This window comes from Notothenia rossii (assembly GCF_949606895.1).
Source record: "Notothenia rossii genome assembly, chromosome: 7".
Taxonomy (NCBI): Eukaryota; Metazoa; Chordata; class Actinopteri; order Perciformes; family Nototheniidae; genus Notothenia; species Notothenia rossii.
The window spans coordinates 71664525-71688471 of NC_136905.1; the positions used below are offsets into that span (position 1 = coordinate 71664525).

Genomic DNA, 23947 nt, shown 5'->3' on the forward strand with positions numbered 1-23947 from the left:
CTGAGTTTCGTCTCTCAGACAGGAGGCAGGCACACTGTTTTCATGCTATAAATCGTCTAAGGAAACGTCAAAAAATCGCATCCACTGGGTTTAAATCTTCGGTTTCAGAAAATGATCAGGGATGAGGGCAGGGCGGGACACACGACCTTTTAATCCCAGTGAGTGAGACGAGATTTGCGCCTGAAAGGCTAGGATCAGGGTTAATATACTTTACTGGATGCAGTAAGGTGATTGGCTGGCGCAGTACTGGCGGGGCAATGTAAAGAAGTTACTGAAAGCTAGAGCAGAATATGTTTACTGAAATGACTGCTATGTAGCTCTAATTGGTAAATATATTAAACAGGATCGGATACGTAAATGACGACGAGGATATTAGTAGACAAGCACAGAGGCGGATTGGTGAAAATTAAGTTATAAAGTGGTTTGTTTAGTTTATTTATAGTCTGGCAGATGTGTTTAGCGCTAAGCTAAAGTGAAGCGCGCTGTGTTGTCATTTACTTACAGCTGTATTTTAGCTAATTTAGCTTCTACCTCAGGGCTGGATCAAGATGAGCTCTTTGCGGGAGATAAAACGTAAGGATCTATTCATTCATACGCTGTTTGTACGTTGAAATGGGTGTGTTAACTAAGTTTGTTATGATTGTTTACAATGCTGATATGTGCGATCCCAATGCAGAGCTGCAGAAAGCCAAAAGCAAAGCGCAAAACAGCAACAACATTAGAGAGGAAGCAAACATCTGCAACCAGCTGGGAGAACTGCTGTCCAGAAATGGTAAGTGGTTCATACTATTAACAATATTGAATACTATATTGAATAGACTGCTTAATGAAAATATGTCAGTAAAAGGATTGTGTGCAGATTGCTTTTATCATATAACATAAGGACACAACATAGACGTATAGAAGACAACAGATCAGAGGTTTTCCAATATAATTGAAACACTGCTACATGGTATATAATGCAGATTATACAGAATTACTCATACTTGTACACTTTGAAACGTAAAAATATATGGAGCCACCATCTCTGCATTCATTAGAAGAAACGTTTTTTTTTTCTGTGACTGCCTTATCATTGATTACACCCCTTTTTAATGTAACATTGATTGATCAATCAAATTGTCCTTCAAAAAAAAGAACCCCCACCATCTCCACTTTCTTCTATATCTTCCTTAATAGTCCTTGTTCCTGCAAGACTACAGATCTTTTTGTGTCTAAGCAATTATCACAAAAAAGTATTTTTGATTTCTAATAATGTAAAGTATAGTTTCTTGATAACTGTCTCATATTTTAAATTCACTTATCTATTCTTCTTCATATTTTTTGTATATCTCAGGTGATTATGAGGCTGCTATTAGCGAGCACCAGCAGGAGTTATCCCTCTCTGAGGTGGTGAACGATGTGATTGGACGAGCTGTGGCCAATCGCAAGATAGGAGAGTGCTACGCTGAGATGGGAAACATCGAGGCTGCTTTGAAAGTGAGTCAAGTGATCTGCTTTGTTCAAAATGACTGATAAAATACTTCTGTGGCCATTAAAACCCATTGAAACCCTTTTGTTCAGTAGCAAAATGATCAAAATGTAGCAGACATCATTCAGACTCATAGTAAAACATGTAAAGGAAATGTATGTATATTCTTCTTCAGCACCAACGATGTCACCTGGACCTGGCTCGCTCTGTCAGAGATCATGCTGAGGAGCAGAGGGCGCTGGCCACTATTGGTCGAACCTACCTCTTCCGTTATGAATCGGACCAATCGAGGGGCAGTTTAGAGCAGGCAGAGGAGGCTTTCAGGAAGAGCCTGTCCATTGTGGACGACCGTCTAGAAGGTAGGCACCGTTTGTATCCTCACTGTATTCATGCAGCATTTTATTAATGAATATCGTTTTTATTTTGTTTGTTTGTTCTTACATTTTCCTTATTTCTTACCTCCAGGGACTGTGCCACAGCGAGAGATTAGTGAGATGAAGGCACGTCTCTTCCTCAATCTTGGACTGGTCTGCGATCATCTAGGGGAGCCCAAACGTTGCAGCGAGTTTATCCGACGAAGTGTCTTCATTGCAGAGTAAGAACACAGAGTAGGCAAATGTGCGCTGTATATCAAATATTATCATAAAATGTTGGTCATGTTGCTATCTCCCGTTTCGTCCTGTACAGGAAGAGTCAGCTGCTGGAGGATCTCTACCGTGCCAACTTCAACCTGGGCAACATTTACTTCCGTCACGGTCAACACTCTAATTCTGTGCGCTGCCTTGAACAGGCCAAAGAGTGTGCCAGGAAGATCAAGGACAAGTTTAGTGAGAGCGAGTGCTTTAACTGCATCGGCAAGGTACAGACTTATTCTTGAGAATAGCAAAAAAGCAAAATGTAATTTACTAACTCACCCCTGTTTTTGTTGCTGTGCATATTGTATTGAGTGCTTCTCCATGACATTAATCCACAGGTGCAGCTGTCTCTGGGTGATTTTGTAGCAGCTCGACGATCTCTGAAGAAAGCTCTCCTTCTGGGTTCTCAGCAGCCACTGGACAGGCTGGCGGTGAAGAAAGTGTTTAAATATGGTAATGGGGCTAATTTATTTAATCAGCCCAGTGTGGCTTATTTTTTGTAACTTTAGTTGAAATGATCTCTGAGTTGATGGTGTAATTTGTTCCCAATTTCTAGCGGACAAGGGCTGTAAACTGGAGGAAGAGTTTGGGGAGGATCAGGGCAACAAACTCAGCTCCCATCAGGCCGTGGGGCTGGCAGAGCAGCTGGGGGACCTTTACTGCAAGATTGGCTGCTACAGCAAAGCTCTGGATGCATATCAAGCTCAGGTAAAGAAGGTTTTAAAGTTCACTTCAGCACCCAATATTTGCCACGTTTTAAACTCCTCTCCAGTTTGAGTTTTTTCACATGACACAATTATTGATGTCATCGTTGTTGTCTGTGTGGTGCAGCTAAAGGGTGCTGAGGCGTTGGGAAAGCCTGGCAGGGAGCTGGCTGTGATCCACGTGTCTCTGGCTGCGACATGCACTGACCTGAGACAGCACAGCAGGGGGGTGGAGCACTACAGGAGGGAGCTGGCTCTACGGCAGGGCAGCCCCACTGAGGTACTGTACACTACATATATCTCACTTTACTTTATCCTGTTTTTTTAAAAGGGCCATTCTATGGTCCTTATGATATAATCTGCAGGGTTAATACAAAGACTTGCATGCTTGAAAATGCTTAATTTTAACCATATTGCTTTCAGGTTAGGAAATATGCTTTGCTTTATTTTACTCATTGGATATTTAGAATGAAAATATCCTGTCGCCATAACGATTCGCAGCCTTGCTAGCTAAGCGCTTACTAAAATGACTATCGAAGTTAATAAGAACATCTGGTTAAAAAAAACGTAGTGTCAATATACATTGTTTGCTGTGTGTATGATGTAATTATGTCAACTCTTTTTTTCAAAAGGGCCTTTTAAATAATAATTTAGATGTGATGATAAAGGCTTCAAGGGGGTGGAAAATGACGTTTTATCTACATATTGAAAAATCACCCTTAAAAAGCTGTATAACCCCTGTATTTTGGTCTATGAAAACAGGTAAGTCATGCATAAATATTGTGTATACTATATAGTATTTTGGTTTAAGTATATACACAATCACCAGCTGAATCACCGACAAGGTTGTTGGAGAAGACCTTCTTAATAATTGATGCGAAGTATTACTTTAGACCAGGGGTGTCAAACTCAATTTCATCGCGGGCCACATTCGCATAAAGGTTGCACTCAAAGGGCCGGTTGTAACTATATAAATATATAATATATAAAATAATGTATTAAATTACATTATTGCCTCTGAATTTGATTCTTATCAGATAGGATAACAACTTAGTAATGAACTACGTCTGAAAGCAGAAGTCCAGGGCAAATCATTACAAGTCTCTTCAGTGTGCATGTCACAAAACAAGATGCATTGTGGGACATGTAGTTTATGGGCATCCTACTTCTGTAAAGTGGCATGTAACCGTATAATAAAATATATTATATTCTTTGCAAGCTCTTGCAGGGCCACATAAAATGAAGTCGTGGGCCGGATTTGGCCCCCGGGCCTTGAGTTTGAGACCCCTGCTTTAGACTGTCAAACGATTTGACATAATGGAAAATATAAATCCTGTATGTAATTGAATCTTGCATGTATTTTAATCACATGTTTGTTTCTGACTCAGGAGTGTAGCACTTGGCTGAACATCGCTGCGGCTCAGGAGGAGAGCGGCTGTGCGTCGGAGGAAACGGACAGCAGCTACAGTTCAGCCTCACGCCTCGCTGACCAGTCTGCTCAGGCCAGACTGCAGGTGAGCGGGAATATACTTTAGCAGTACTCATTTAATCTAGTGTATTCTCACTTATTTCTTTCTATGTTACACTGTGTATTTTGTACATACTCTATAGATATACATATTTCATTATTATATATTCATTATTTTGTATTAATATTTATATATTCAATTGTTTTATTTAATGTATTAACTCATGTGCAACGTCTTAATAACCTGCTGCTGCTATAACAAAAATCCTTTCCCAATTTTTAAACAACACAGCACATCTATCTATCCACCATACATAACCCACTTCTTCAAATCCTTGTACTTTGCTTAAGAATAATATTTTGACTGTGAAGAGTCGAAAGGCAGATTCTGTGTATGATTTTTCCTCTCTGTAGAAACGTGTGTTGAGGCTCTGGCTGGCGTCCCAGAGGCGATGCGGCTCCTCTCAGGCTGAGGACATTGAGGCCAGGCTGCAGGAGCTCTGTGCTGCGGATGGGAGTGATGGTGAGGAGGATGAAGAGGAGGAGATGGACAACAGTGAGCCACTAGAGGACAGCGATGTCAATCTCTCAGAATCAGGTAACACTAGCATCCTGCGTCCCTGACATTTCTAGACAAATGGATTTTAGTCCAAGTTATTTTATGTTTCTCTTATATTACGATCTAGACGATGATTTGGAGGGATATGACAAGATGGTGTCAGGAAGGAGAAAGGCAGGAAGGGTGAGTTGTGTATCATTTGTCACACTACAAAAGCATTAATCTAATCTTTTTATTTCATGTCTTCAGTGTTTTACTTTCTGCTTTGCTTCATATTTATTTTAGTGGAACAAGAGGAACGAAAAGGGCGAGACGTCTCTGCACAGAGCGTGTATAGACGGTAACCTGAAGCAGGCCCAGTATCTGATTGAACAGGTGGGGAAAACAACATTTATAAAATGTGTTTTAAGTAGGGCTGCTCAATTAATGGTATTTTAATCGCAATTACGATTTTGGCTTGCAACGATTATGAAAACAACATAATCGAAATAAAATGATTATTTATTTATTTGTATTTATTATTTATTTTTTATATTGGTTTTTCAGTTGAATTAAACTTGAAGTTCAGGGTAATCAACTGTTAAAAACATACTTTTAACAATCTTTTTTTCAATAAATGGATGTTTTCAAAATAAATGGATAATCGTTTTAATCCTGACATCAATTATTGACCCAAATAATCGAGATTATGATTTTTGCCATAACCGAGCAGCCCTGGTTTTAATTACCGGTAATTTCATGTGGCCAAAAAAGAAAACAGTTAAGAAAAATGATTGAGAAATAAAATCCACCTGTTAACATTAAAATATCTGTTTGATACTAAGATTTTAAAATATATACGACACAAAAACACATATTCTCACTTTCTCTTCTTTAATTATTTATAAGAAGTGATGTTAACCTGGATTTTTAATAATTTACAATGTTTGGTTTTTCGTTATGTCAGGGTCACCCGGTGAACCCCAGAGACTATTGTGGCTGGACTCCCCTTCATGAGGCCTCCAACCACGGTCACTATGGTAACTGATCTTATTTAACTGTGTTCGACCTTGGTTAAAAGTTGTTTTTGTAAAAGCAGGAAAAATAAACGTTAGTCTTCTTTCTCTCATGCAGACATTGTAGCCTTGCTTCTGGAGCACGGCGCTAACGTGAATGATCCTGGCGGACCCCTATGTGAGGGGATGACCCCTCTCCATGATGCGCTCGCTTGTGGAAGTCTAAGAGTTGGAAGACTGTTGGTGGAGCGAGGGGCTTCTGTCACCCAGCGCAACTCCAAGGTGTGTGTGTGTGTGTGTGCGTGGCATTTTAGCCTTTTATCCATTACAAGATCTGGTTCAGTAATAGACAGTGATAATCTTCAGGAAGCAATTTCATACTTGTATTAGTACTATCAAAATGTTATTGAACAGTTTCAAACAACCCTTAATATATGCTTCTGAATGTTAAATAGGTCCGCTTTCTGAAACTCTTAATACACCGGCTGCTGAGCTGATGAAACTCACACAAATCTGGATTTTAAATGCAATGTGTGTGTGTACACATTTGGGTCTTATCTCATGGATAAAATGAATATGTTTCAATTTCATGTTTCCTGTTTCTTTTTCACAATTAATACATCTTTTCCATCTTCCATATAAGTCCCTTTAACTTAAATGACGTTTCCTTTTTTTTTTTCATTCATGGACATGATTTAAATTACGTTTCATAATATCCATAAAAACTAAATATGTATCCCACATAAACAACATTTCTGTTCAAGTAATACAAATTCTTCGTAAAAAATAAGAGGCTGTTTGATCCTTGTCACCAGTTCTTTGTGGATGATGCAAAGGAGCTGTTGTGATGCAAGAAAAATGTCAGGCTAGATCTCACAATAGAGTGGCGAAGTCACGCCCATCTACTTCCGCCCCATGGGACCTTATTTCTGAAAAATTATGTATTGAAGTCAATGGGGAGAGAAAGATTATCTTTCGATCCCGTTTGAATTGTGCCATGAATTACACATATGATGTTTGTCAATCTTAAAAAATAATTTCCATGTCAAAAAAGTCACAGTTTGTCTTAAAACTGTTGAAATATAAGACTATGAAAAATACACAACTAGAAAGACTATAAATCCCAGAGTCGCGTACATTAACGTTACACATTACACTCGTGTTACTCACCGAAACCTTGTAAAGCCTGTCCCGCATGCTGGCTCTCTTGGAACCGACTAACTCCCCTTTTGTGTACGTACAGTTTTCAACATGGCCAGACTTGTAATGATTTTCACCTCTTTTAATACTTTTCGCTTCATTCTGAAAGAAAGAGATGAAATGTGCTAACGTGACGGCCATCTTGGTGTTGGTAACGTATGCAAGACCAGAGTTGTAGTTCATTGAGCGCTTCACACAAAAAAATGTGTTACTTAACAGTTCTACGACACATTTTAATTTTTTGACTTGCAAAATTATCTTTTAAATTGACAAACATCACATGTGTAATTTGTTGCACAATTCAAACGGGATCAAAAGATAATCTTTCTCTCCCCATTGACTTCCATACATACTTTTTCAGAAATAAGGTCCCATGGAGGTCCCCCGGAAGGGGAGGGACTTCGCCACTCTATAAAGTATCGCTTCATTATCATAATCATGCTTTCTCTATCCTTTGTCAGGGCGACTCCCCCATGGACACCCTGCGTCACTGGCAGAGGACGTACAGCAGGGAGTTGGACCAGGACACCAAGCAGGAGTGCATGGCGACAGAGAGACTGCTGAGGAAGGCTCTTTCAGGCGGAGGTGAGGCCTTTACATCTCGCCACAGTTTATCCTCGCTTTGCCTTTTAAGTATCCTTTCACACATCACTTATCTGCCTCACACAGTGGCTGCTGCTCCGGCCCCAGCCAAGCCTTTCGATGCCCTGCAGGACAGCCAGCTGTTTGATGCTGAGAACTCAGAGCCGCTGTCCTCCTCTGCAGGAGGCTGTCCCTCTGGAGGGGGGGGTTCTTCCAGCCAAAGCCGGCCCAGAACAAACAGGAACTCTGAGGTGACAGCAGCACCTGCCAGCCCCAAACAGTGGCAGAGCAACGGCTCAACCCGGCGCCACAGAGCCAGAGGAACAGAGGCTGCTGTTCTGTATGGGGTAATGCTCATTTATTTGTAGATTCAAATAATTAATCCTGTTTTAGTTTCTGATTGTGAGCTGCCAGGAGACTTATACACCTATTAACTAAAAGTTGCAACAGTTGCAGGAGGCCTTTTAATCTTGAGGCCAACACTGATGCTAATCCTAGCCGCAGTAGCGAGGAAGCTCAAAATGAATGGATTGATTTCAATAAAATCCCAAATGTGAAATAACTTTTAAATGCAGGTAAATATTTCCATACATTTGTATGCTGCTTATATTGGTCTTTATCTCGTTATTAAAGTACTACGTATACAGCAATAATGTACTGAACATAATGTGAAGTAATACCTTTTGGTTTCCATCATCCCTTCATACAGTGAAACAGGTATTAAATGTCATACCATGTGATGCTAGTTCGGTCTGAAAAAGTCTTGAATTTGCCCCTTGAGCAGTGGTTGCCAAACAGTCGACCGGTCGATCGCGAGTGTGGTGCGGGTAGATCGCGGACCGTTAAAAAAAAAAGTAACAGAAAGAAAAATAAAATTAAAAAAATATGTTTGAAAAATACGTTTTTAGATGTAAACCTATCATCCACCACCCCGTTAGCAGGTGCCACTTTATTGACGTATATTTGAGACACCTCAATAATATAATACATTTACCGTGCTTTACGTGAACCTCATCATGACACAAGAGACGACGGCAGGACTGTAATTTGCCGTGTTCAGTGAATGCAACAGAGGCAAGACACCAGACCAATCAGAGAGTTGCATGGAAATACACGTGTGCTTGTGTCATTCAAGCTCGGCTCTGTGTGTGTGTGGCAATAGCGCATTTAGTGTGATAGAGAGAGAGGGAGAGAGAGAGAGGGAGTGAGGGAGTGAGGGAGAGAGAGGGACCGGTGCTAGCGGGGACCGTGATGTTAGCATCTGGTTAGCTAGCTACACTAACGGACATAAGGAGCTGTTTCCACAACAAGCTGGAGGAGAGTCCTCTCCTGTCAGACTGAGGGGCTCAGGTGAGTTAAAGGACTCTCTGAGTGTTTAGAACGGTTTTGTCACAAATTATTCAAAAGATTATTTCCGCGGCACACCTTCATATGATCATTATAGTTATACAAACAATAAGAGAATAAATGGAAAACAGGTATGAAATAGCCTACTATATGGCAGTAAAACAAGAATACAGTTTAAAAGGGGAGTGATTTGTAAAATATCCATAAAGAAAAAGAAAATCTGTTTACAGTTCTGTTTCATATGGGTGCTGAGAGGTATCCATTGCTCTCAAAGTGCACCAGATTGATGCTTTCAACTTCAATATTTAAGAAAAAATCTTCCCGGAGGTGAGGACTATGCCGTGAGCTGATTATGGAGCCTTCATTGTAACAGTAATTCAGATGCAATTAGCCTATATAAAAGGCCTCAAATTGGAAGCATTGTCTGGGCCGTCTTTTTCGCTCAATTCTGCAATAGGTAGATCTCGCCTTTCACCTAGGCCGAGGTCGGTGATCTTGGGCTTAAAAAGGTTGGTGACCACTGCCCTAGAGAAACCCTGTCACTGAAATTGAATTCTTTGGATGTACAATTACCGAATGTGATTTGTATATAGTGACGTTACTTTACATTACCATTAACTGACGCTTTTATCCAAAGCGACTTACAATAAGTGCAATAAACTATAAAGATTCAAACTAAGGACAACAACAGTGCTGACATATTTACTTCAAACAAGCAATATCATTGTAAGTTCTGCTGTATAAGTAAAACTCTGAAGTGCGGTTTTTTTCTTTTGATTATTTAAGTTCATTTATATACTTTATATGTTTCCAACAGAATAACTTAAGCTCCTCAGACGACAGCGACTCTGAACGTGCGGTAAGTCCTCTCCGGGGCGTCCGCCCTCGACACAGTTTCCCAGCAGCCCCGAGTCAAAAGGAAGTCCCCGCAAACAAGGAAGTCAACCCGATCCCCATCTCGGGCCGAGAAACTCTCAGAGAGGCTCCCGCGCCGTTTGTTTTTCAGCGAGATGAGTACCACAGTGCCATCAGAGGCCTTGGCAGCTCCAAAACTCTCCTCCAAGGTCTGTCGCAGCCTCAGTTCTCCAGCACGCCAGCTGTTTCCTCCAGCAGCAAATCAGCCCTGGTTCCTGAAGAGGAGTATCTCGCTGATGAGTGGCTGGAGGATGATCTGGGGGAGCTCCAGCCGAAGAAAAAGAGGAGGCTCCAGCAAAGTGGGGCGAGAGGAGAGGACAGCGTCTTGTCTTCAACGTCAAGAAGTCAAAAGAGGCTCTTTAACTCTGACTTCTACAGAGGTAATGCTTTTATTATACTTTGGCGGCCGTTAATATACCTGGGCGGCCCGCCCAAGTAAAGTCTATGTGTGGGAAACCCTGCTATCTTACCAGTTCTCGCAACTCGCAAATCTCTCCCTCTCTCTCTCTCTCTCTCTCTCTCTCTCTCTCTCTCTCTCTCTCTCTCTCTCTCTCTCTCTCTCTCTCTCTCTCTCTCTCTCTTTCTCTCTCTCTCTCTCTTTCTCTCTCTCAATGTTGGTGCGCAAATGCGCTTTTTTTCAAATGATCCGGTCCGGTGCCCCTTTTTTGGCGGGGGGTACGCATGCGTACCTGCGCACCAGTTATGTGCAGCCCTGTATATAGCCCAATATCACAAAACACATTCGTCTCAGAGGGCTTCACAAATCAGCAAACATGAATGATAATGTAAAAACAACAAACATATCTGAAAATATAGTAAAATGACAAGATACATGTGAAAATACCAATGAATGGGTACAAAACACAACGACACAAATACAGTTAGAAGTTCACAATAATTAAAATTCCATAAAATGAAGGGTCCATAAGGATGTTTAAAAGGGAGTTTAAAACCAGTCCTAACTGTATGCTGTAATAAAGAGGAAAGTCTTCAGCCTTTATATTATAATGGACCTTCATATTGCTCCTGTTCTCTTTCAGATTCTTCAGTTCCTTCGTCCTCCAGCAGGGGTCTCTCTCTGAAAAGGAACGGCTCTCAGAAGCCTCAGCAGGTGAAGATGACTCAGATGCCGGGGATGGTGCGTTTGGGCCGACGAGAGGTCAACAGGTCACACAGCCCCACAGTGACAGACGATGAGGATATGGGACCTGAGACGCCACCACCTCCACACATACACATGCACATGCAGGTGAGAACTATCTGTATCCTGCCCTTCATTCTGATGAGTTACAGAGGGAAGCAAGGCTATTAAATGCACATAAATAGTATTTAAATTACAAGTTCAGAAGAGTGAAGGTTCAGAAAAAGATTTTTCATTACTTAAAAACTATATATTTATTTGTTGTTCCTTTCTTTTCTTTTCACTATATCTGTAAAGCGTCTTTGAGCACCTGTAAAAGCGCTAACAAAATAAATCTATTATTAAAGGTGGGGTAGGTAATTTCGGAGAAACCAGCTTGAGTGCGCTAGAATTTGAAAATACACAGCTGGAAGAAATCTGCCACTTCCTTACGGAGCCCCCCCTCCAACACACACGAACGCGCACATGACCAATGAGGGCACGATAGGGGTGAGCGATATTGAAAAAGATAATATCACGATATCTTTCAAGCAGTATCACGATAGGCGATATTTTTTCATGTCGGTTATTATGGTTATTTTTCAAGTTACTTAACAGTACAACCACCTACAAGGTAACAAAAACTAAAATAAAAAGGACTAACAGACCAAAATACCATTTTAAGCTGGTTTTAATTCTGCAATGAATCCCTGAATGAACAATTCAACAGGAATTTTGATATGGCTTCCTCATTGTTCAAGTAGGTAGGCCTACACCCTACCTACACCCTACACAACAAACGTTAACACAGTGCACTCTCTTGCTAAATAAAATAAAATATTCAAGGCACAGTTTCTCAGTATAAAAATGCACTTTTTTTTAGGTAGCACTAGCAGTGATGTAACATCAATAAACATGAAAAGGAGAGTAAAACATAACTAAGTAAAACATGTAAATGTAAACTTTAGACTTGAAGTGCAATCAAAGACTTTAACATAACTGAACATCTTTTTCAAAAGGGAAAAACAATATAAATACCTTATTGATAAAATAAAATATAAGCCAACAGAATCAACCAAGGCAATAAACGAAGTGCAATACTGTCTGAATCCTGACTAGACAGCTTGGTTTTTACTAACCGTTATCAGTATGTAGTTACTTCGGCATCATTTTGAAACGTGTATTACAACTTAATCACGGTAAAATAGGTTAATTTTGTTGTAGTTGGTTTCCACCACAGTATTTACATGGATATAAGCCCCGCCCCCTCTCCAGCGCGTCCTGTTTGAATGACAGGAGTAACACAGCTGACAGCCGCTGTGAAACTCCAGCGGTTAGAGCGATGAGAATATTCGCATCGCGTCCGTTGTGAACGCAGCATAATGCAGTTCAGAAACCACTGTTCTGACGCTTTTAAAGCAACTTTGAGATGTTAACAGTATCAGGGGCACGCAGGCCATGGTGGCCGTAGGAGGTACAATTATTTTCGGAGCTTCACGGCCAGACCGAGGGGCATTATGACGTTAACTGCAACTCGATAATAATTAATGTTTCAGTGACACTCTGGGACATAAGTAGAAGATCATTTGTCAGGATCTGTCTTTATTCTTGATTAACTTAAAGGTAGGGTAGGTAAGTTTGAGAAACCGACTCGAGATACACTTTTTGTTATATTCCATGGAATGCTCTTAACATCCCGATAGCAATGAATATCTGAAGTGCTTTGACAAAAAATCCATTAAAAAAATGTCATCTGTGGAAGCCGTAGCGCTGTAAAAAGCACGACCAATCATTTTAGCCGGCCCGGCTAAAATAACTGGATGGCCTACCTGCCTGTAAGCCTTCCATCTGTGCACAAACTTATCTCGTGCCCTCATTGGTCATGTGCGCATTCGTGTATGTTGGAGGAGGGGCTCTGTAAGGAAGTGGCTGATTTTTTTCCGGTTGTGTATATTCAAATTCTAGCGCACTCGAGTTGGTTTCTCAAACTTACCTACCCCACCTTTTAAGACAGTAATGAATGTGCTGGTGATGGGAGATGATGAAGGAGGTGGTGCCATTTTAAGACATTGAGGCAGCTTTAATACCTTCAGATCTACCTTGGACCCACTGTGTTTTCAGAATGTGTTGTTCTCAGTCCTGATATAATTCAGAATTCGGTGGGGTTCCCCCTTTTCAAAGACATCGATATGTTTTGCTTATGTTTTTTATTATCAATTTATTTCAGCCTCCAACCCACACTTTAGCTGCCCCCATGCCTACATCAATGCCTCCACCAATCAGAATGAGGGTCAGAGTTCAGGAAGATGTTTTCCTCATCCCAGTTCCACAAAGGTTTGTGTACACGTCACTTTCATATACATGAATGACTGCAGTGTAAGGACATCTTAGGTTAAACGTTTGGGATTTAACATGAAAGAACATCCCTCCATATCCTCGTTTCACATTCCCCAGTGAGGCGGACTCGTGCACCGTGTCCTGGCTGTGTGAGCAGGCCGCTCAACGTTACTACCAGAAGTGTGGCCTCCTGCCTCGCCTCTCGCTGCAGAAGGAAGGTGCCCTGCTCTGCCCTCAGGACCTGCTGCTGGCCGTTCTGCACACCAACGAGGAGGTGAGTCCAAGCAGTACTTTGTATTTGTACCAGTATTTGGTTCAGCACTTTAAAGAAGAAGCTCCTTAGAGGACATAAATGTCAGTCAAAAAACTGCCATAAAAAATATTTTATATTTGCATTACACTGAGTAAAATATTTATTTTCTCAATTCAATCTTAAATATTTTTTTTAATGGAAAATAATATACTTAATCTGCATACTAAATGCTAGAGAGAAAAACTTTTTTTTTACTGTCTGGAATATGTCATTGATGAATAATGTAAATTTGTAATCATCCCATAATAATAATAATAATAATAATACAGCAATAATAACCCTAGTAGAAAAAGGGGAAATGGCATGGGGCAAACATGAGAACATTTCTCAATCTGGTGTAAAACATAAAAAACTCACATTTTGAAACCAGCGTTCTATATTGAAAGTCTGATTTGACATATTGCATTATGTTATGCTGGAATGTCCTTGGTATCACAGATTTTTATTTTAATTGGGGTTGCATTGCTCACTGATTTTGGTATTTTAAGGGTTTAAAAAAAATCTAAAAGCACAACTTTTCTTAACTTGGTTGTATAGCGCTTTGAGCACCAGGAAAAGCGCTATATAAATAACATGTAATATTATTATCATGTATTATTAAAGGTCCCATGTCATGGCCATTTCTACTGATCATATTTCCATTGTTGAGGTCCACTAGAATAGATTTACATCGTGCAATTTTCCAAACTCACATTGGTTTCTCATACAGCCTCTCTGTATAGTATGTGTATTCACTCTCTGATGAGTGATGAGTCCACCACCGTTACAGCGGAACATCAGTGATTATGTGTTACAATGGCGTTAGCAACCAGAAAATGACACCAGCAATGACAAACAGATGGGAATGTTGCGTGGGGTCTGGGTGCCGTGTTGGCGGGACGTTGCGGGGCTCGCTGCTGGAGCGGACAGTGTGAGCTGGCTTACTGGTGTCGTTTCCTGGTTGCTGGGGGGGATCTGCGAGACACAGCTAAACCCAGCCTGAACCCAGCCCGAGCACACACACACACACACACCTGCAGCCTGGCTGTGAGTCTGCGTGTGTGCTCAGAACAAGCCCAGGCCGAGCCCCGCCCCGCCGCGTCTCGCCGTCTCAGGCTGAGTTCAGGCTGAGTTCAGGCTGAGTTCAGGCTATGTTCAGGCTGAGAAATGCGCTGAGCTGCAGCTGAGAAAAGATTGTGTGTGTGAGATACGTTACGTCACTATACCCAATACGCCACTGTACTTACTACGCTATAAGAAGAAAACAATGGAAAAAGAAAAATCTCCAACGAGGCGTTCTGGGGCAGCATCGACACATCTTTTCTGTGTTAGAGTTGTACTCGCTACAGGGTGTACTTTGAGGGTTTGTGACTTTGCTGACCGTGTACATGCATTAAAAAGCTACATAACACACAAGGAGACGGTTAATAACCGAAAAGCATGACATGGGACCTTTAAAACCCTTGCCAAAATGATTCCACATTCAATAACACACTCAAAAAACTAAAAGCCTAAAGGATTTCCTTTTACTTATTTTTTCTAGGAGCAAATAATTAGCATGGTGTGTTCTGTTTTAGGTTCTGGCTGAAGTTTGCTCCTGGGATCTCCCTCCTCTCCCCGAGCGCTACAAGAAGGCCTGCAACAGCCTGGCAGTGGGTGAGCAACACACACTAAAGCACACAAACACAGATATACTGTAGACATTTTGAAAACCCAAACTGGAGCCTCCCTCCTTCTCCCTGCAGAGGAGAACAGGCGTGTGACCCGGCTGTGTGAGGTGCAGGATGGGAGCTCCTCTGTGTCGGTGTGCGGCCTCAGCCTGGCCCCTCCCTCCCTCAACCCGCTGCTCCGCGCCCTCAAACTGCAGGCCACCCTCACAGAGCTGCGCATTTCCGGCAACCGTCTCCATGACAACCTTCTTCCTGAGCTGGTTGCCGCAACAATCACCATGCCTCGCCTTCGCCTGCTGGACATTTCTGCCAACGGCATTACAGGGGAAGGGCTGGAGAAGGCGGTGAATGCTTTAAAGGGACAGTGTCATCCTGCGTTTCCGGTAAACACCTGGTTTCATTCTTCAGTGTTTCCTTGTTAGGAGCATTATTTTCATATCTGTCACTATTTGGATAGTGGTGATATTTTTACTTTAAATTATACAATATAGTACACTTACCCTAAATCACAAAAAAACATGTGCAGAAAGGTTGCCTCCATCATAGCACTGACATTTTAGAAAAATATTAAAAATAAATATTGGTATTGAATAAAGTACAACAAACAAAATATTAGTCTGCTTAATTTAATTGCGGCAGGGTTCTTAGGAAAATGACTTCAGTTTGTAACCGAAGTGGCTGGTACATTTTTTGTATTGCTATTTGGATGACTAACGTCTGGCACAAATGAATTTCGGTTTCGATGACCAATTCCAAAAGATATGTCTATATTATTTTTCTTTGCATAGCCTATATCGGTGCATCACATCAAACTTGGTTAATGATTCAGAAGGAAACCACTTGCCACAAACAGCAGGCTGGAAGCAAACCGTCGTGCACATGTTTCATCACAACTGAGATGAACCAGTTTATTATAAATGAGGCTTGAAAGAGAAGTCTCTCTTATGAAAGTTCTGTCTGTGATTGTTTCCTGTCGCAGTGCCTGGAGGAGCTAGACCTCAGTCTGAACCAGCTGGGGGACGGGGTGTCCGAGTCTCTGTCCTGCCTGCTGTCCTGCTGTCCTCTGTTAGCCAGGCTGTCTCTGCAGGGCTGCGGCCTCACCGCACGCTTCCTCCAGCAGCACCGCCTGCTGCTGGCCAACGCTCTGTCAGGTGACTCAAATGGCCTCTGGATGTTCAGATGCAGTAGTTAATAAGTCGTGGTTGAGCTGATAGTGATCAATGAGAAGCAGTTTCAAGAACGGTCTCACAGATCTAAAAAACCCTTGTATTTTCCCAGAGGTTCAACTTACATAAACAGTCATGTTTTTATTTTCTATAAATTGAGACAAAGGGTAGAATAGTTGTATTATTTATCTACAAGCTAAGAGCAACCAAGAAGAAAATATTTCAGGTACCTGAAAATCATTTTTAAATGATTATGTATGGTTTTCTTTTTAGGAACGGGCCACCTGAAATCCGTGTGTCTTTCCCACAATGCACTGGGCTCCACTGGCTTTGAGCTGGTGTTGAAGACTCTGCCTCTCCACTCTCTCACACACTTGGACCTGTCAGCCGTCCGCAGGGGTCCGGCAGATTCCCCGGCGCTGGAACCCCTCGCTAAAATCCTGTCGCAGGTACACACACAGAATCTAGTAAAGAAATATTTTTCAGAACTGATATTATTTAAAAGCTCCAGTGCAACTCCATATTTGGGTTCAGTACAAACAAAGCGTTTTTCTTTCCTCGTAGGAGGAGTGTTCCCTGACCCACCTGAGTCTGGCAGCAAACGGGTTGACAGACAGCAGTGTAGCCACTTTGGCCAGGTGAGTGTGTGTGTGTTCATCTTAAATAAAATAACCAACAAACCATCATTATTGTGTAATAATGTCCTTGAAGCATGCTGCCAACAGTCTGTCAACACAGGTTTAGAATGATAAGAAATTACGTTCAGACTAACCTTATTGGATTAATTTCATACGCTGTACTTTAACAAAGAACCAGGAAGAGGAATCAAAAGGATTTCTCTGGTTGGGTCTGTCTAGACATTTTTTAGTAACTTTATTTGTAATTCTCTTCCAGATGCCTGCCTTCATGTCCAACTCTGGTGAACCTGAACTTATCAGGAAATCCATCTGTTACTTCAGCAGGACTGAACAACATCCTCATCTCTCTCAGAGAGGCCTGCCGACCTTTGAACCTTCTAAACCTTCAAGGTGCGTCTTTAAACACGCTTAAACATTACAATTGTGAAATATATTCAGTATCATTAACAACATTTCTTAAAGTAACGTGCTACATTAACACACAATATTGGAACTGGAAGCTACAAAAGGGTTGGTTGAACATGAAGGACTGTAAATATTTATTTTTATTTTTGATTGTCCTTTAATATCATGATTTGTGACAACTATTGTTTAAAAATGTGTTCTAGATTTAGCAATTTCTGAATATATTTCCATAGCATTGAGCAGGAGCAGGAAAATAACTAATTGATAAAACAATTTAAGTTTAAATGGATAACAGAGAATTCATTTTATGAAAACAGATTCACATAAACCACATTTTAACCAACATGAACTGATGCATACAGTAGTTAGTTAAACATGTTATATTATGTCTACACTGTGCCTAGTAGGCATTGTGTAATATGTAATATGGAGGCGTGTGTCGCAGGATTCTGCAGAGTTGCCGAGAAGCCCTTACGGCCCGTCCACACAGCGGCGTGCGTTGACGCTTCACCATTCACTTTGAATGGGGTGACGTCACTTTTCGCCGAACTGCATCGTGGGAAGCGACGCGGAGCGTTGCTGGCGTGGCTCACTACAAAAGTTGAGCAATGTTCAACTTTTGACGCCTCGGCAGAACTGCAGCCAATCGAATCATATGCCAGTACAAGCTCTAACCAATCTAGCTGCTTGTGTGTCAGGGGCGGGAGATTCATGTGATTGGTTGTTGGTCGAGTGTCAGACACGCCCGCCGGCAAGCGTCAACGCACGCCGCTATGTGGACGGGCCGCTGCGTTCACACCGGACGCGATGCGAATATTCGCTTCGCTCTAAACGCTCCTATCACATCGCTCTAGTCGCTCGAGTTTCACCGCGGCTGCCAGCTGTGTTTACTCGCATCATTCAAACAAGACGCGCTGGCTCGGGAACTACAAGTACAACAAAATGAACATATTTTACCATGATTAAATTGTAATACACGTTTCAAAATGATGCCGACGTAACAACATACTGATACCGGTTAGTAAAAACCATGAATTAATGCTTGACAAGTCTGCAGACAAGACCTTTTTAAAATGCTTGTTTTCTGAATGGAGATTGGGTCGACCAGGCTAAGCTAACGTTGTATATGCTTATTCCACACTCATAGCAACGGCCTACAGACATAAATAAACCAGCGACTGTATTCACCATGACACTGACAGTCTGTGGTTTGCACTTGTTTATATTTTGTCCAGTTTCTGAACAGATATGAGGAGCTGTGATCTCTGTGTGCTAACTGCTAACAGCTGATGTTTTCTGGTTGAACGCCAGTGACGGCAGGCTGAGATCCTCACCGCTGATTGGCTTCCGCGAGAACGCGTCACGTGAATTTGACGCTCGAGTTGAAAAAATGGAACTCTCGCGTTTGACGCACCGTCCAATCGCCTCAATCACGTGATTCGCGCCTTGTCCACCGCTTCATGCTCGCCGTCGGAGCGAATTTGCGTCTGTCTGCGTCTCTGCAGCATTTACATGTAATCGCGCCGCCCCCAAACATCGCATCGCGTCCGGTGTGAACGCAGCATAACATGTAATGTAATATAATGGATTCTTGCAATACAAAATAAAGATAAGCTGCTTGTTGCTCCCCCGCAGGCTGTGAGGTGTGTGGCCCCTGGGACACTGCCGGTCTGGACGGTTTGTCTGAGCTGGTCCAGGATCTGCGTCTTTGCTCTCAGGGACTCAACAAACTGGACCGGCAAGCTCTAAAGCAGAGCTGGGACTGCAGCCGCTCCCCGGGGCACTTCATCGACCGGAACAGTAGGTGTCTTCTCTCCGCTCCAGCCTCGTCCTGAAGGGGGAAACTGAAATGTGCTTCAGAGGAAATGGCACATCTTCATCACTGACACTGAGTCATGGGAACTCATACACACAAAACAGTTATACTGAGGGTGCTATATGAAGATTTCCTTCAGTTAGCGGGGATGCAATGAACAAGAACAGTGACATCCAAGGATATTTTGTGTTATTGTCTTATATGTTTCTTGTCTTTTGTACGCATTATTTATGTGTATCTGTAAAAGTCTTCAATTTGTTATGTAAGCACTGTGTTTGTGTCATGACGCATCAACTGGATGATTGAATGATTTTGATATAAAAACAATTAAAGTGACTCTTTTTGCCTTCGTCTTTCAGCAGCACATTTTCATCTCGAGAAGGAATACAAATCAAATGCAGATAAAACTGGCTGCACCGTATACGCACAAAGTAACCTGAAGGAGAAAGGAAACATTTTGACCTGTTGATGGTGCTGTGAGAAAACACAGTTTAACATCTCCACTGTGGGCGGGGCTTCTTTCTTTATGCCAGCTGTCAACACATCCTCACTCCCTGGTCGGTCTATGTCGACGTTATGTCAAGTCGCCTGTGTCGGCTTTTTCCAACGCAAGGGGGCGGCCCTTAGCGTACATTTTCAACTTTCCGGGATGTCCATAGGCTTCTATATAGCTCCCTAAACGTATGTTGTAGATGACTTGAGATCGCGAGCGAATGCTACCCGCAGATCCATTCTCACAGCGTTTATCAACCTTTTTCTTACTCAATATCAAGCCACACTTTATTGTTTTTACTTCTTTATTTTTAATTGAATAATGTAGGACTTTTGTTGCTGTCAGTTATGGGGAGAGTAGGGGCTCAGAATACTGGAATCTGTATCTGTATTAATGGACGTGCCGCAATCATTTACAAACTCTTCAACTACAACCCTAATTATATTTTAAAACATTTTAGAAGGCCTCACGAAATACTTTAATGTAAATTAAAATGTAAATGTGAAGGGATGTGTGTAATGTGGTGATTACATTATTCACCCACGGATCTATGGGTTGGGGTATTGTTCCGCACGGACATTTTAGTTAACCGGACTTCCTGTTTATGTGAAATACGAAAATATATTTTTTAAATAAAATGATACTTTATTCCGAGTTTGCTTGATTTTCTCTTTGGAGGTCATCACATAATGGCATTGTAATACACGGTTCGGCTGCATTAAATATTACATATGCCGTAGTTCGCTATTTATAGAGCCCTGATGAGAAGACTTCTAGAAAAACATGAACAACTGCCGCAGAAACTGAATATGTGACGTGGATCATAAATATATCAGCAATTAAACAAAATCTTCAATTTCTCTTCACAATATAAGTGTCCTTGCAGTATCAATACTAATTCGGCTGACTTTTATATTTGATCCAATCAGTATATTGGTATATTTACACCATAACGGTGCACAGCTGATAGAAAGGGACACCTGGTGGTTAAAGCACGTTATTGACATTTATTATTTTTATTATTAGATATTAATAGGAGACACAGACAGACAAACTAATAAGGCTTTATTTAAACATTAAAGAATACTTTAGGTTAAGGTCTGAAGTATTATTTGAGTTATTTGAAGTATTAAAGTAACGTGTTATGGCAGGAAAGTTCAATCTGGTATATTCATTTTAATGTCACCTTATATAGAATATGTGTTAAACTTGTGATTTCTGCATTGAGTGACTTCTGCCTAGCAGATAACAAGAAGAGGCCCCTAGGGTCTCTCTGTTAATTATCAATAGTCCTTGCAATTAACAGGGGAAGTTGTTGGAGATTTGGAGGATGTTGAAAACCAACCTCGTCTCCGCGTGTCGTTTGATAAGCTGGGTGAATTCGGGAAAAGGAAGGGATTAAGAAACACCAGAATACAAGTTAAACAATAATCCTGCTTTAATGATATACAGTAACGATACAAATACAAAGAAATCACGAAGTACTCTGCAGAGTACTCCGGGCTCAGGTTCTACCCCCGTGTGAGACAGGTCTCAGGAACGGCCGGTGAAAAACAAGAGCGCGAACCAAAGGAAAACACAGGCTTTCATACTAAAACACAGGAGGAGGTGTGTGCCTGCTTTCCCCCAGAGGTCATCTTATTGGGAGAGACCAACACATGGCCTGTCGCACCCAATCAGTGCGACACAGCAGAAGAAACCCGGAAACAAAAAGTCTCATTCAGTTTGACGAAGACCAGACACCTTTTGGTGTCTGGTACGAACTTGCTCTCAACAACAAGTTTCCTTATCTTATTTCACATCTTGTAGCCAGCACACACACATCTCCTTTATGGCCCTTTGTCCCTGAGTCCATCTTCCCCCCTTCAGGTTACCACACACAAGTTAAAAGTATGTTTTAAGATATAGTTGTTATAGTTGGCTAAATATACGTAATACATGTTAATTACTTTCATATCAATAACAACGAGGAACACATTACCTATGCTCTTAAGCAGTATTAGAGATGCTTTTCAAATAGTCAAACTTCTCACAGGCCTCATATAGCCCTTCCATTTGTTTGAGCTATTGTTCACATCTTTACTTCAAATAAAAGGTTTCACATTGTATATTTCCAGCTTCCTTTACACATACTGCTATTATTAACACAAAGTAACCAACCACACACCTCTATTGAAAACAAGTCGATTCCCCTGACAATTGATATGCTGAAACTCCTCGGAATGCGCTCCCTCCCCCACCTCTCTCGTCCCTGTCATAAAAAACTGCTTCCATTTCATATAGAGTAATGAAAGATGTTTAAGCTAATTTCTCCACAATGTTTGTAGCCATTTAGTACCCACACATGAAAGAATAAGAACAGAGGTATAGTTGACCAGTAATCATGTAGCAGATCTATTTACTGCAATGAAAACACACACACATCTGCTTCCAGCCTGTGTAAGCACACCCTTCTTTTACGAGGGAAACATTCCAGCGTCTGGCCCTATTCCCAAATAAGGGTGTCCCCTTCTCACCTCTCTCTCTATACACAAGGACTTCACCTCAATATATTGGGGGAGGGAAAAGATACTTTGTCCCTTCAAATTTAACACACATGAATATATATAAGGTGACATTAAAATGAATATACCAGATTTAACTTTCCTGCCATAACACGTTACTTTAATCCTTCAAATAATTCAAATAATCCTTCAATTCCCCCTTTTTGGTCTCGCTTTAACGAGACCAACACACATAAGACATTTGAAACAAACTACTGTCATTCTTTGATACTGTGTCTGTCCCCCTTTTTTAAACCCTTGAGAACAGAAAACAACCTCCAATGACAGTGAAGAAACTATCAGAGTGAGAGCCTGAGTGCCAGACGGCAGCATCCTTGCGTGTTGTTGAATCATCAGGGCCCCCCCCCCTCAGCGGAATACGCCAACAAGGGCAGCTGATAGGGAGGGGGAGATGCGGCCTTTCCTTCAAAGGTGGAACTGATGAATCTGATCAGAGAGAAGTAGACTCCTCTGCTGTCTCGAGAAGTCCCCCAGCCCGCTGACGCCTCCTTCCAAGTCGTCTGCTGTAGGGATGTCCGCGTTGACGATAGCCAGGTCCGTCCTGATGTCCTCCATGGTCCTAGCCGGTGATTTCCTCGCCGCACACTGGCTCCAGTAGTACCAGATGTCCCCCTTTGCTCCTCGGCGGACTGCATGAGATGTCCTCTGGGTCACTCTGTAGAGGCCGGAGAACCTGGAGTTGAGTCACGTAGGCCTGACGACCTTCAGCCAGACGAACTCCGCTGTGTCGGCCTCCTGCTCCTCGGGTCCCCCTTTTGGCGTCAGCAACCTGTGTGGAGAAATCTGATACCCACCCCTCAAGTCTACGCTCAGTGCTTCTGGGCCCTCAGGTGTTTGACCCACCACTGGTAGGCCGCTTCAGAATTCTAATACTTGGCCTGTGTCAACAAACTAAACCCCAACATCTTCAGGTGAACTAAATATCTCAATAGCTCTGAATTCCTGACAAGCATCTGTGTTATTATAAATGAAATCCTTGAGATCCCATTTAAAATCTAAATATAATATGAACTGCTAATGTTTCTGGTAATGGAACACACTAATGTTATGGATTAAAAACAACTAAAATCATGATACTGACAAAGTGAATAATTTCCAGGCGAGACTGCTTCTACCTGTCACTGCTTGGATATTATCAAGCTGAAAAATGAATACAGAAATCCAACATACTGTCATCAAATGTCTTTCTATTATGACTTTAAATTAAATGTACATCCCCATAATGATCTAAACAGTCTATGGCTTTTACTTCTTTACCAGGCTAGTTACAAGATGTTGTCTAAATTAAATTCTATCTCATTACATTACTATGTTTTAACTTAGCTGTAATATGTTCTTTCTACATTTCAAACCTCAGTTATTTTAATACCTGTTGAAATATTACCAAATTGTTTTCATTATCACAGTTCACCTTCTCATTCTCATTCTGGAATGACCTCTCTCAGTAGCCCCTTGGCCACTGATTCTGCATCTGTGTTACCTGTTATAACTCAATCAATATTAGAAACATGTCAACATTAATCAAACATTATCTTATCCCCAGATATGGAGCAGGTTAAATCTAAAACTG

The 23947-nt window shown here is 41.6% G+C and overlaps 1 protein-coding gene across 1 annotated transcript; it reads left to right on the forward strand.

Moving 5' to 3' along the window:
- The first annotated feature begins 254 nt into the window (after positions 1-254).
- Positions 255-19656, forward strand: tonsl (tonsoku-like, DNA repair protein). The gene is made up of 28 exons (XM_079691976.1): positions 255-573; positions 677-772; positions 1337-1479; positions 1647-1830; positions 1937-2066; positions 2159-2330; positions 2445-2559; positions 2663-2814; positions 2938-3090; positions 4199-4324; positions 4693-4876; positions 4965-5020; positions 5123-5212; positions 5784-5856; positions 5951-6114; positions 7494-7617; positions 7702-7961; positions 9779-10256; positions 10917-11125; positions 13224-13330; positions 13451-13607; positions 15203-15281; positions 15371-15678; positions 16275-16446; positions 16735-16910; positions 17026-17099; positions 17356-17489; positions 19140-19656. Exons 1-28 carry the CDS (start codon positions 549-551, stop codon positions 19337-19339), a joined length of 4341 nt encoding a protein of 1446 aa, XP_079548102.1. The 5' UTR covers positions 255-548; the 3' UTR covers positions 19340-19656.
- Positions 19657-23947: the final 4291 nt, after the last annotated feature.